Raw genomic sequence first — 15,257 nt, forward strand, 5'->3', positions numbered from 1 at the left:
ATATATAATTAATTCATTATAATTAAAATCAAGTTTGTGAAATATTAGAAAATGCTTGCTGCTGCTGGACATTACGAGGAAGTTTCCGACATCGCATATAAATTTACTTAACATTATTTTAACAGAATCTTTGTCGCATGCAATTTGAGCGTTAGCTTATAATGGTATGGTTTTTTTTTCTTTCCATGTTACGTTGCATGGACATTGGGAGCATTTCGTGTAATTAAATATTAGTTTATTGAAGAGAATAAGGGAGCGTGCTGTGGAATTTGTTTACTGTTCCTCAACATTGATTTGAGAGTCGATTCCGCACATGTCACATTGTATCGAGTTAGAGGCATATGTTTTGCTCTGCTAGCAATTACTACTCAACAATCATCCAGCTAACAACCAGTCAGCGATAGCGGCGAGGGCGTCCAAAATAGCAAGATTGAGAATCTAGGCTAAATTTGCTAAATTGGCTATTACAACGACTAGAGGCGAATGAACTGAAAAAGTTTAAAGCTTCTTGAATTTTTGATGTCGTTTTAGTCAGCCAACACCTTGTGTTAAAGTTGAGAATTCATTTAAAACTTACAATTTATCAATTTTTATAATTTTCTTTTGTGGAAGGCATGTGTGAGTTTAGGAGTGTTTTTGGGCTTATTTGTGGCTTTTTCCCATCGATCATTCAATTTTCGAGTCCGAGCATTCTTTGCGGGTTGAAAGAGACGTCAAAGTGCAACTTAATCTACGCCGGATGTGAAGAAGGTATTTTACTGCTGTGAGAGCTGTGTTCTTCGGTTGAAATCTGAAGGTGAAAAATTGTTCCGATGCGGTTGTTGTTACCGAGAGCTGTTTTCTCGGCTAGTTCATATGTTGCTCACATTGATCCCCGCATATATATATTTATTTGACGGGAGCCGATCTGGCGTAGTGGTAACATCCATACCTCTCACGCAGAGATCACGAGTGCAATTCTCACTCCCAACATTCTTCCAAAAATGGAAGTAAAAGTGACGAACCAGCCGAAATGTGTTGAAAGTCACTACAGTAGAGAAAAAAAAATATTTATTTGACGAAGTAATATCTGTTATGATCTTTTTTGATGTTAACACGAATAATTTCAGTAATATTTACTCAATTCAGGCAAGGTTTTTTTTCGATTCGAAATTCAATACTCACAAATGCATTTTATGTCGAGTCCATTTGATTGTCAACTCGTTTGAGTCCATTTGTTCTGACGAAGAGTTTAGTAAGAAACATATAAGCCAGCAGAAGATATACTAAAAAAGTCATCTACTCAAAAACGGTATCCAAAAATTATCTCAGATGTTACATCGCAAGTGCAAGTTATCCGCGTTTTTTCAGAATCACATCGTTCATGGCAGGGAATTCTGATTCTTACCCGTTTCCACTATCAACGATCTATCGAGGCGACCCTTTTGGCCGCGAACATCATACTAACATTCCATTCCTTCCACTGATGATTGTAAGGACGTGATTGGCGTCATTAATGACTATTCAAAGTTTGAATCGCATAAGTTTGCACAATTAGAACAGTTTGATACTTACAAGCGAAAATTAGTGTCTCATATGTGCAATTTCACTAGTTCAGAACAATCATGGAGAGCAACTACGAGCCTACCCGAGCTAATAGCCTGAAACGAATATTTAAATCATGCTCACATATCACCAAAAAGAAGAACTTAAAACTTACCGAAACGATTGAAGCCGACTGTTAAAAATTTATTTTTACCTTTCACACAATTTTCCACTGTTCGTTAATTCCGACGCATTATCACAGACAATTATCAGCGCAACCGCGCGGCGCACGCGTTTGATGCGTAAACCAGAAAAGTAAATTGAAGAATGTAGTGAAAGATACCGCATTTTCCACCGTTTACTCCTCTCAATCAAAGGAAGGTCACACATCAACCGTTTGGAGAGATTGAACTGTGGCATGAGACATCCTAAACAATAAGGTTGTAAGGTGTAAGCTGTGGTTAAAATATCGTTATTGGAGAGATTAATGATTTTCTTCGCTAATTGACGCGTTAATGTTTATTTATTGTTGAGCAATCACATATGATCTGGCTTCTGTTTCTTGATAAATGGGTGAGATAAAGATAAACCGTAGAGTTCACAGTGACTGAATTCTTCAAAAAGTTTAAGTTGAATGAGTTAAGAGAAGATTGTCGAAAATTTCTCAAGATAGCAACAGTTATCAAAACCAAATTGTTTTGATTTCGATTGTTACGAGATGTTGGCACTGTCCTAACTTTTGTTGTCTGTAATATCAGAAAACAGAGCTTGAGTTTTATGTCTAGTTTACACAGTATCGGCTACTGCAGAATTTCGGTTACAGATGAATGCGAATCGGTTCGGGAAAAAGCGTCCGAATTACTTCACAGTATTTATTTTTATACAAATCGGACGTCAAAATTCGTGGTATGAATTCTTTCTTCGTTCTCTGATTTGGTATCGATTTAACTGCAACAACACTAGCAGTTGTTCTATCCGTAGCATCATTTTTGAAGAGACGGAGACCAAGACCAAGATCAATGGTATCTCGAAAACGATTCGAGTATTGTCATCACTCCAAGTACGGCAGTTTTTCTTTTTGACGTATTCCTGATGAACGATTATGTCGATCGTTAAATGGACGAAAAGACTCAAAAAGTTGAGCTTTTCGAACTAAATCATGGTTTTCTTAAAAAAAGAATCTGCATAATTTGAATGTGTCGTTCTGATGACAGTCTATTAATGATAAAATGGCAAAGGCAAATCAAACGCAACACAAAACAACAAATGACAGCAAAATATATATATATATATATATATATATATATATATATATATATATATATATATATATATATATATATATATATATATATATACTTCAATTAAACCAACTTCTTACATATCTCTGGAAAAAATGAGTGGTTCTATAGAATCGCAGTGTATATGGTCGGGGTTCTGCCAAAAAGGAACCAAGCGCAAAAAACATTACTTTGAGATATTTCAATTTGAAGTTTGGGCTCCCACTAATTGACTGTGTAGGATCAAATCTATCATTCTACCGCTCACGTGTTACAAAACAGGACTCCCTTCCATGCTGTAAGCTCACATTTTCGTCAATTTCTGATTCAGAACCTCTAGAAATATGAAAAACAAAACAAAATTATGTTGTTGCTAGACACGCAAAACTTCGTTCTCTTTGCAGCCAGAGTGAACCAAGTACATGTTAGTTATTAACAAAAAACCATTTCAGCATTTCTGAATATCTACGGCCCTATGATACCTCCATCATACCAAAGTGCACACCAAATAGAGAGTTTCATTGGGTGTAATGATGAATCATGAATCTTTGTTACAATCTTTTCAATTATACATCGAATAGATTAGTCTCAAGGAGTAGAATGACGATTGTGTTTTGCACGAAAAGCTCTTTGAGCAGCAACGAAACTCCTTAACTTTCTGTAAAAAGTCTGGATGATTCCCAAACGTTGTGGAAACGTGAAATTATTCAGAATTAATTGGCAAGCCCAACTGCGAAGTCAAATGATTGGCTCTTGACAGATTCGAAGAATCCAAAACGACCGCCATGAGCTATACTCATTCGAATGCTGGCTTATGTTGAAAATAATGTCCTGCATACAGAACAAAATGAACCCAATCAAACATCATTAACAGCATAATTCCCTTCTATCGTTCGCACTTTATTCGTCCAGTTTTGAATGTCGTCACATTTCCGAACATCTCACAACCGGCGCGCACTATCCACTAGCGGATGACGATCCTCGCGCTACTTCGTCGTATGTACCTAGCAATTTTTTGCGTTCAAAGCAGTTCCCCCTATACCAAGTCAGAAGACCGGCCGGCCGATCGGTCACGGAGTATAAGTGAGTTCGAGCCCGGATGTTGAGGGGGCTTTCTTGCGCCTCCAGAGAGGATCCCCAAAGAAGAAAGCGAAGCAGCAGCAACATTAGCAAACAAGAAAAAGTCGCATGATTTAGATGCAGAGAATCTTTCTTTTTCCGCGCTGCCGCCCGCTCTCACTCTCCGGGCGTGCTGCTGACGAGGGACGATGTGATGTGGTGCTGTAGCGTACAGAGATACATTTTTCTTTAGAGCGTTCTCCTCTTTTTTCACTGTCTTTCCGCCAAACAACACCAGACGGAATTGGCCATCGCCGCCGCCCCGCGTGCTCTGTGTGCCCAACACCCACCCCATGCTGCTGCTGCTGCACTCTGGTGGATGGTGCCGTCGTTCCCACCACAAACCATTCACTACCATACACACATAATCATAGCCAAAGCGCAACGAGGCAACCGGCAGATTTTTCGATGTTTGGTGCGACACGACGGCAACCATCACGCTACATATAAATTAAATTGTACGCTGATGCATTGGATCAGTTTCTGTTAGGTCTTTACTCAGTCCACAAGAAGTCGTCGAGTGTTGTGGGAGAATATCTAGTTCTATTATTTTTTTTGTTCTGCGGACCCAATATTTCTTTCTAGAAGAGAAAATCCACCAGTTGCGTTTTAGTTTATTCTGCCGAAGCATCGGCTGCTGAACGGAGCTGTGATAAATCGGGGAAAAAACACACAGGGGGCAGGATCGCTCGGGAGTTTAGCAGATCAGATCAGAACGTCTGGAATTCGAAACGCGTGTTTAGATTATCTTTGACGCCAAAGAAAATCAAAAATCGGCCAAAATTTTGGTGCTAATTGGAATTGGTGTTGTTGTTTGCTGCAGTTGTTGCCTGATTGTGTATTACATTATGGGCGCCGTGAAGGTAATTCGAAGTGTGGAATTCGCCAAATTCTGTGAGAGACCGTGAACAGTTCTGTGAAAATGTTATGATAAAATGACTTTGGAGGCGAATGAACTGCAAAGTTTAAAGCCTCTTAAAAACAAAGAAACATGAAACATAAAATGATACAACTGCGAGATACTATCAAGAGTGTGAATAAGAGAATTCTGTTCGAAATAGTGATGGTTATTCGAGAATCGTGACGAGAAAGAATAATGGAAAACGGTTAATATGTGTTGTGTGCTCTTATTGATGAATTTATTTCAACAAATACGCGCATAATACAGAAGATCGCAAAGCGAAATGTGCGTCAAAGAAAAATGTGCTCAGGAAGAAGTGACAGTAACGCGCCACTACTGATGTTAACGACCATCATTTTCACTCGACTAATGATGATAGGATTTATCAAACAATCGTTTAGTGCCGTTTATTCCTTCAGCATCTCAAGATTTATGTGTTCTACGCAGGGTTGCCAATGTTGTAGTTTGAACTGTATTCTTCAACCTTTTTTTCTCGATCCAGTCAAACAGTTAAATCTTGAAATCTTCCAGTTTTTTTTAAACACTATCCAGTTCTATTCATTTTTTTTTATTTGTGTTATTATTATACTTTTTATTTGTTTCATTTATGTAAAATAAATTCACAATGTATGAATATTATCCTCCCCTCTCTCTACCTATCCCCTGACCAATTTAGTTTTTTTACATTCAATGTTCGATCGATCCGAGGTGTACTTACCTTGGATCGATCTTTCTTTTCTCACATACTTCAGTATTATTTTTCTCCTGGCTACACCTCCGAATTCAATTCGATTAACGCGTAGTCTCTGTGGTGCCTACCCAAGCTACAATGTGCTACACTGTCTTCGAATTCAGATAAATATCAGATATTCTAGGGCTTCCAAAACATTCCGAAGTTCAGACCAATTGATCTACCATTTCAATCACGACTGATATAATGATCCTAGCAAGATATCTCACCCAAAATAATTCATGGAGCCTACGTGCTATGCAGGTATTGAGTTTATATAAACATCAGATGTTATAGATTCTCCAAATCTCTCTAGATTTGAGAATGCCACAGAGTCAATATGCTCCATTGAATTTAATTAGTCAGAACATACAATCTAAGTAACCTAGCTTCCGTTCATAGCGATGGAATATTAGTTCATCATGGTCATCCGAATGATTTTTAGTTCTATATAGCATTAGTATTGCGCATGTTCTAAACTCTCCTGTTTATTGTATAGTTCGTATTAAAAAGAAATAAATCATACTTTGCATGCATACTATGTTTTTTTTCCAAAAATACTTTCTCGAGCAGGATGAAATATATTTTGATATTGATACCAAATTTTGGTTTGGAAAAGGCTGATGTAAGAAGTAAAATACCAGCGAATGCCACAAATATTTTTTTTAATAATATATTGTTTTAGTATTAAATACCCAGCAAACATTAAATCGTATAATATTTGTACATGCCAGTTATACGTATCGTATATCACCCAAAAGTGTGTAATAAACATGCATCGGTTCCAATTTTGGAATTTTATACGATTTAATGTTTGCTGGATGCTAATTTTAAAATTGAAATATTATTGTGGGGCCTAATTGAGAATTAGTCCAGAATTCTAATACAAAGATGCACTGCATCTGCGCATGGAGACGATAGTTTAACAGGTTTGAGTTCTTTGTTCAAGTTTCGTTGAAATTTCTACACTTCCCTACGCAGCAAACATTAAATGGTATACAATGGCATACATTGGAGGCGATATGCGTATATACCTTATTATATACGTACTAGCTGACCCGGCAAAAGGTTGTTATGCCATATAAATTATTTCTAGTGAATATTTTTGTTGTCAAATAGAAAATGTGATAAAATGTGATGCAATAAAATAGAAAAATAGAACGAATAAAATGGTTCAAATAAAAGTGGGTTGATGTTCATGCTGCTTGTGTTCTATTGATAAAAAATGTCGCACCGCTATATCGTTGTGGAACAATTCAGAAATATCACCGTGATCAAACATTTCATATCGTATTTTCCTGAACTCGAGTTTAATGACGATCTATTTTTTTTATGAAGACCAAACTGATATTCGGGGATGCGATTTATGACTCGCAGATAAATGAGGTGCTATAGACGATGTCGACCGACAAAAAAAACTTTTTTCTTAATTCAATATAATGAAAAAATTTGAAAAAAAAAAGAAAATTCTTACCCGAACGGATCACAAATTTCCATTCTGTAATCCGCTCAACTCAAGTCCAATCTGGTTGTGAAAATATTATCAAGAAAATATTCGTATATTCCTTACATTTCAGTTTAAACTTCATCCATAATATATAATCATTATCAGACATTATCAGATATTTTCGTTCAATATTTTCCCCACTTGCAGAAAATGGGCCTGAAGACATCATTCTTTGATTGAACACACGTGCTGTAATGTCATGTGTATTACTTTTTGGTCTGACAAAAGCAAAGGCTGTGTCGAAATTGCTCATGATAGCGTCTCGTACGTGGATGTATTCTTCCTTACGCCGCTCCTTTTTTTGTATTATAGTAACTTTTAACACGTTTGGCTGGTTCGTCACATTACCTCCATTTTTAGAAAAAAAAATCGGGAGCGAGAATTGTATCTACACACGCACTCTCCAGCCGGTGTTTTATCAGGATTGATGACAATAGCCTGATCGCCTTTTCGCATCCGAGCGTGTGTGATTTGAATAATTTCAATAATTCATGGTATTCATGGTATTCATTGAAGTTACTTGCGCATGTGTGGGTGAAAGTTCGATGTAGCGGACGTAGCGCCATCTGTCATTTTACAATGTAAATAAATTTGTGCTTTCTGAAAAACGAAAGACGGTTAAATGTTTTGAATATTGTTCATACAAACATACCAAAATTGCCATCAAAAATAACTGATGGAGGTTAAAATTTGAAGTTATACGTATGATACGAAGTCAATTTTTTTAAAATTGTTCAATTTTTTTTGCACAGGGCCACTCTATTCGATATTGAATATATATGGTAATCGATACACTAGCGGTATCATAAATAGTTTACGACTTATTCTTATACCTACCAAGTTTTTTGTGGAAAATTGCATCAACATCGATCGAGCCGTTTCAGATGAGTTCGACCCCAAACACAGTAACACGAGATTTTCATATAGATATAAAAATATAAAACCGTATATAATGATACTACGATGATTGTTACACTGATATGCGATTTGATCGGACAAGGTTATAGAAAATGAATAGGATGTACGATGTAATATGTACGAATAGCGATTTTCCATATCATTAGATTAAGTCTTATATCGGTATAACGATCACCCTATTATCCTATTATTATATACGCACATTCTATTTATTTTATTAAGACTTGTCGAGTCAATTCGCATATCAGTGTAAAAGGCATCGTATATCGTTATATACGGCTTTATATGCGTATGAATAATAGCATATACGTATATCACCTCCACTTTTGCGTGTATATACTAGTTATATGCATAATATATCATCCAAATGTGTCATGGATTTATGTATATCGCCTTCAATTATGGCTTTTCATACGATTTAATGCTTGTAGGGTGGGAGCTGAAACGAACTACGCAAAACCGTCACAAACTGAAGGTAACGTTAGGCGCCGTGCAATGATTTTTTTATTTCTTTTATTCTATATTCTTCGTGAGTGCAAAAAAGATAGCAACGAAGATGGTCAAAATAAACGCTACAAAAATGTCAAAATTCGCGTTAGAAGGAAAAGAACATATGATTGAGGTTTGGTTCGACGCAGTGATCTATAACCCGAAACGGTGTCTATATCCTGAATATTAAGATTGTCGAGTGGTTTTGCGACGATCTTCTTTCCAGTACATGAAGCGGTAAATGCAAGATTTTTCAAGTTTCATCCAAATAAAACCGTATTTTTTTATTCTATAAGGAAAGATCCTTAAATATTATTTCACAGTAATGATCGAATGGTTAGAAACGTCATTTTGATCGGCTCAAACGATATCGCCATTTTATGAACTACATATATATATATATATATATATATATATATTATACGAAGCTTCGAAGAAAAATCTATTTCTCAAGCATGGGAATAAACGGTTTTCCAGGATCCAGGTTCCTGTTTTTTTTTCTTTAAGAGCAATCTTCCACTTTTTATTTAAAAGTGTTGGCAACCCTGGATCTACGTACGGCTCCGAATGGACGGTGCTATAATTCATCCAACCTCGTTCCCGTAGATGGGTCCACTCATTCACTCGAGTGACTTTCTTCTTGCTTCCTTGCTCTCTGGCAGGTTTTCTCGATCAATTTGCCTCGATGTGTGAAAACACCCCCTTTAGCTTATAGAAAGAGAGGGTCCACACATACATTACTCACCACGAGTGGGCGGAATAAAAATGTCCTATAATTGAGAAAAAAGACTTGCTTTCGCCAACATCCTCCACCCGAGCGCGAAACTTGTGTGTTATTTTTCTGAGCGAATGACTAATTTGGCTCATATTTAACCCCTACTCTAGACACATTATCTTCTAATGACGCCTTATTTTTCCTGTCAAATTTGCAGCCAACTGAAGATGCCGCCGCTGCTGCAGTGGCCGCCTCACCGGAATCGACCACCGAGACGAAAACTGAAGCGGAAGTGGCCTCTGTGAAAGAAGAAACCGTCGAGGAACCCACCATTGAAGCCGCCGTCGCCTCGCCTGCCCAAGAAACTGCTCCTCCTGCCAAGGCGGAGGCCACCACACCGGCCGCCGAAACAACCCCTGCCGAGCCTGCTCCTGCCGCCACCAATGGCAAACCGGAAGAGAAGGAAGAGGAGAAACCAGCCGCCGCCGCCACTGCTGCTTCTGAACCGGAACCAGCTCCCGAAGCGCCAGAGAAGGAAGCCGAACCGTCACCACCGCCGGCGGCCGTCGTTGAATCGGTTGTCGTAGTTGAGGTAAACAAAGCAAACGAAGATCAGTCGGCTGCTGTGCCGTCAGCAGCGGAGGAGACTCCCGCTGTTGAAACTGAAGCTAAATCCGATACTATTGTTGTTGAGCAAGAGAAACCAGTAACCCTAGAGAGTGACAAACCGGCCGTGGAGGCGGAACCGGCGACAGAGGCTGCTCAGGAAGTGGCTGAAATCGTTGGTGTCCCCGCTTCCGCTGGTCCGGTTGTTGTCGAAAATGGTGATAGCACGCCTCCACCTCCTCTGCCCTCCATTCCTCCTCCCTCCCAGGTGATGGTATTCGCAGAAGCTTCCATGTCCCAGGGCCTTGCCGAGCCCGAACCCGATTCCCTCAATTCGATCCCACAACCGTCTTCTCTGCCGGAAGGAGAGATCAAGCAGGAACAAGTTGTTGTGGTAGAAGAACAAAAGACAGAAGAGCAGGTTGTTAGTCCAGTTGAGCCCGTTGTTGTACAGGACCAGCCAGCAGAATCACAAATCGCTGCTTCGGAATCGCCAGCCCCGGTCGAGGAACCAGTTATTGAAAAGGCGGAACAGAAACCAGTTGAAAGTATTCCTGCCCCAGTGAGCGAAGGTGAAACTAAATCTGACGAGAACATAGAACAACCGGCCCAATTTAAGGAACCAATTGAAAAAGTTCCATCCCCAGTTGAGGCAGTAGTTGTTGCCGCTGCCGTTACAGCCGAGGAAGCTAAACCAAGCGATGTTGAAGAGAAAAAGCCAGTTGAGGCTATAGTAGCTCAGGAAGTCGAACAGAAAGCAATTGAGCAAGAACCAATTGAAACTGCCCCCACTTCCTCGAACGCTGAACCAGAAACCAAATCTGATATCGTAGAAGAGAAACCTACTGTTGCGGAGGAAACCAAGCCTGTTGAAGCCGCCTCGGTTCCAGTTGTGGCGGAGGAAGAGAAGCCAAGTGAAGCCGCCGTCGTTACAGTTCTGGAGAACGAAAAACCAACTGCTGCTGATGAAGCCGCCGCTACCGTTGTCGAAGAAGCTATCGAGAAGAAGACTGTAGAGTGCATAGAAGCCATCCCAAATGCTCCAGTCGAGGTCGCGACCGAACTAAAAGAAGCAATTTCCGAGGTGGTGGATCAAATTCTAGACAAGGCTGTCGACAAGGTAGAAAATGAAACTGTGGCTATCGCTGAAGAGCCAAAAAAGGTGGAGCCGGCACCCGAGGTGGTCCAAGCGCAACCGGTTGAGCCAATCCCAGCTGAAAAAGAAGAACTTGTTACGGAAACAACTGTCCCGGAACCAAGCGTCACACCAGTCGTTACTGAAGAACTGAAAGTTGAGGCACAAGCACAAGAAAATGTCACCGAACCCGAACCCATTTCGGAGGCCGATGAAATTAGCAACACGATCGATGATCTTCCACCACCACCGCCACCGCCAGCCACCGACGACGAACCGGTGCCAGACTCGCTTCCTTCGCCGCTGCCAACAATCGCTGCTGCTGCCCCCGAAGATGCAGCCGATGAACAGAATCTCTCGGTCGACATTTCCTCTCCACTCCCACAGAATTCTCTGGATTCGCTTCCATCACCGCCCACACTGTCCCAAAGCGACGCCATGAGCTTACCTCCTCCGCCAGAATCCCCCACCACCACACTGACCTCGATAGAAACTACCGAACAGTGTCTTCCCGCTGCACCCGTTTCCGAAACATCCGCTCTTCCCACTCCACCAGAGTCCGCCGCACCAGTCGCTGTCACCGAACAGGAGAAACTTCTGCTGGATGATGCACCAGCATCAGTGGCGGTAGCAGAAGATAAATCGGTAGAGGTAGCAAATGAGGAAACCGTAGCCAAAGTGACGGAAGTGATCGTTCCCGAACAGACGGTGGAAGTTGAGGAAATAACACTGTCGGCTGTGTCGGTGCAGGATGTGTTGTCGGCGGTAGCAGGACTCAGCAAGAAAGAGGAACAGATCGTTGAACAGAAAGAGCGAGAGGAAGTGTCGGCACCGGCTCAGCCCGCAGATGCGACCGAGATCGTCGTCAAAAAGGTGAATAACATTCATTAGCAACCAAACCAAATCAAAATCAGTACCCCCCCCCCCCCCCCCCCTCTCAAATCAATTAGCCAGTCACAAGTTATTACAAACTCTTTGCTCGTCTCTTTCTCACATTCTTTGGAGTTGTGTTTTACTAGTGTTTGTTTAGTCTGATAACAATTGCGTATTTTAAACCGTGCCATATCTTTTTTTTTTGTTTCGTTTTGTACATTTGCCCAATTATAGGCCCAAGAACACATCGTTCTGATTTTTGTTTCCTTCCATTTACTCTTTTTTGTTTCTTACCTTTGGTTGTACGTTACATTCAACGGATTTTGATTGGGTGATGTTTTGGAAAATGTAATGCGAGAGTGTTAAGGGTCTTCTGTTAATGGTTTTTTTTTCTTGTAATGATATTGCACCACTAAAGCTCCAAGCAAAAAGTTCCACTGAACGATTGTATATTATTTTGTTGACTTCTTCACTTGGAAGGTTGCGTTATTTATGGTTAATGCCTTTTGCCTAAGTTTATGCACTGGTATATAGATTGTTCGGGCGATTGTAAACATGTAATGACACTCCGTTCACATACTCTATATACTTTTGTGTAAATTTTACGATGGTGTTTGTGTATGATTTGGTTTTTCATTATATCATTGTTTTTTTATTCATCGAATGGGAATGCGAGCTATGCAAACATTGTTTGATGACGTATCGAACAAAAAATTCCATCATCAACGCATACACTTTTTGAGTGTTTATGCAAATAGTGCATCAGACTATTTTTATCGATAAAAATTAGTAGAGAGTGCGTTGTGTTCATCTAATTCGTGTGGTTGAGTTCCTAACCCTGCAGTTCTCGTCTATAAGATAGAATAGCTGATCGAAACAACGTCGATTGGAGATCGAACGAGTCACACGGAAAACATCAATCGACATGATGCTGCCTTTTGTGATACATTATTTTGGTCGTTTTTCCCCTTTGTAAATGAATTGCTGTGAATTCTAGTTGTGTCGAGCAATGTTTGTGTTCCTTAGGCTAAAACCTCCGGCGGACGATCCTAAAATAACCTAGTTGAAATAATATTCCATTCCTATAACAACCCAATTTGTGCTGTGTCGTTGTACACCTTTTCACAATGTTGTGCTATCCTAAAATCCCTACACAAAATAACTATACCTCGAAACCCCGAAATGCTAAAATATATTTGGCGTAACCCCCGTTAGTATTAATTGTTGAAGTGAACTATATATACTACCACAACTGAACGGACCCATCCTATTTAAACCAAAATTCATCACTATATTAACCTTCCTCTCTCACCTGGGCATTCTGAATCACCTCCAAAATAATCAATTGGTTACGGAATACTATTTTTAACCAAACACATAATCCCCTAATGCTGGTTTCTTGTATAGTAGTGCGTGATCCATTCTACTAGAGCTACATTGTTCATAACAATCATACATTTTTGCGTTAATGTTTTATTTGAGCATTTATCATCATCTGTGGGAGAAGTGCGTGAGATCTCTGTGTCTCACACCCCACCTCTCCCATGTAAATAATACTGCACTAGCACAGCATCACCTCACTACTGTTGTTTTCTCGTTCTCTATCTTCCCTTTTCCGATCTCTACTTTTACACGACAAAAAAAAAACAATCACAAAACCGACACCCAACCACTACAGCAGAACGGCACCGTCGAGAATGGCAGCACTGAGAATGGAACGACCGAAAACGGAGCGGTTGAGAACGGTCAGAACGGTGTGCACGAGACCTCCGCCACCGAGAGCTTGAACGGAGACGCAGAACACAAGAAGAAGGAGGTAAGTGTTGTTGGGAATCGGCTCCGCTGGGAGGGTACTTATGGGGTATTTATGACAGGAGATTCAAGGAAAATATTGGGTAAATAAAATTGAGCTTTCGATTCCATCCATATCATCAAAAACATCTGATCGAATCTATGCCCATAGAGGCGAATGAACTGCAAAGTTTAAAGCCTCTTAAAAACAAAGAAAGAAAGAAAAGAATAATCTATGCTCTTACTCGAACGTTCTTCTTCTTAAATGGCACTAATGTTCCTCGAGAAACTTCGTCGTCTCAACCTAGTATTACTTGCGTCATTTCCATTAGTACTTAGTTGAGATTGAGTGGCGAGCTCTAGAATATGCGTGACCCACAGTGTAAGTGCACGGAGGAAATTTTATTGACGAAAAATTCCCCCGTGATGCTAACCATTCGAACGTTATGTGTTGCGAATTTCTTACAATCAAACCTATTTTGGCCGATTTTATTATTCATGTGATTGGTTTGTAATTAAAGTTCCGATTTAACGATAAAATCACAGATAAAGAGTCGGACAAGAGTATCGACGCAACTGTCATAGTTTTCCATGCTGTTTGGTTTGCTTGGCATCCCTAATATTTAGCTTTGGGGAACATTTCAGGAACGTTTCAAAATGTGTAATTCGCAACACGAAAAAAATCGAGCCAGAGCATCGCTTCGAGTAGACTTCATCTATTTATGTTATACGAAATTTCGCTCGGTGGGATAGTGACAAGGACCAAATCGAACTCTCGATTCGAATTACATAATATAGCCCAATAAATGACGGATAGCCTTTGAAGTTCTATTTTTTTCGGATTTGTCGAAACATATGTTATTTTGATATGTTTGTATGTTTCTGAATTAATTGAAATTTAGGGTTTTACGATTGCTTTTCAGTTAATATTTTCTCGCTGAACTTACAAAAAACGAAGCGCCATTTTGCACTTAAATCAGTGTAACATTTAAATAGACAAAAGACTCAAGTTACCCATTAAAACTGAATAAATAGAATAGAAGAGAATCCCCCCATTCTTCTTGGAACAGCAGAATCATACGGACTACGCAAAGCGAATGATTCATACTCTGTTACCATGACTAAACCCGATCTAAATATGTCAGTGAATGTTACCTAAGTGAACGAACAGCTAGCTATATACTCAGGGAAGGGTAGTCGAAATATGTTTTATTTTTATTGCTGCTATCCTTTTTCTACTATTTCCTACTCACTTTTTGGTTCGTCTCCTTTTCCCAATGCTGTTCAGAGCGGAATCAATTATATCTCGTTAGCGCCGAAAATATTTTTAAGATAAATAAACGCGAACGAATACAACGAATAATTCCATTACTGTCCTTGATAGTGTGCTGCTTGCTAGAAATCACCAGTAAAAATCAATTTTATTTGCGTTATAATGTTGCAAATCACATTGATTTTCGCGTGTCAGGCAATAGAGCCACCGACAACTGTATCCTGCTTGCGACACTCATGTACACCGCGAAGTGATGGTCAAGTCAATGGTTGCTACTTATTGCAGTGCATCATTTTTCGACATAATTGGTCTTGTCGAGCATTGTTGGCCTAGTTATCGGCCGACATCTACGACAATATTGGAGTAACTACGTCATTTATTGACGACTATCATGAT

At 39.8% G+C, this 15,257-nt stretch overlaps 1 protein-coding gene across 6 annotated transcripts in view; it reads left to right on the forward strand.

Annotated features, from left to right (window-relative positions):
• The window catches only part of LOC129779729 (A-kinase anchor protein 200-like), a 249,670-nt gene that overhangs the window by 218,658 nt on the left and 15,755 nt on the right, over positions 1–15,257 (forward strand). For 4 of the 6 annotated variants that reach the window (XM_055787379.1, XM_055787377.1, XM_055787378.1 and 1 more), the window contains 2 exons: positions 9,401–11,797; positions 13,476–13,613. In XM_055787379.1, coding sequence (XP_055643354.1) covers positions 9,401–11,797; positions 13,476–13,613 — 2,535 coding nt within the window. Of the gene's footprint in view, positions 1–4,394; positions 4,787–9,400; positions 11,798–13,475; positions 13,614–15,257 lie in introns of those variants that run through there. The other 2 variants (XM_055787383.1, XM_055787380.1) reach the window with 2 other exon arrangements.

Source organism: Toxorhynchites rutilus, chromosome 3 (genome assembly GCF_029784135.1).
Source record: "Toxorhynchites rutilus septentrionalis strain SRP chromosome 3, ASM2978413v1, whole genome shotgun sequence".
NCBI classification, from domain to species: domain Eukaryota; kingdom Metazoa; phylum Arthropoda; class Insecta; order Diptera; family Culicidae; genus Toxorhynchites; species Toxorhynchites rutilus.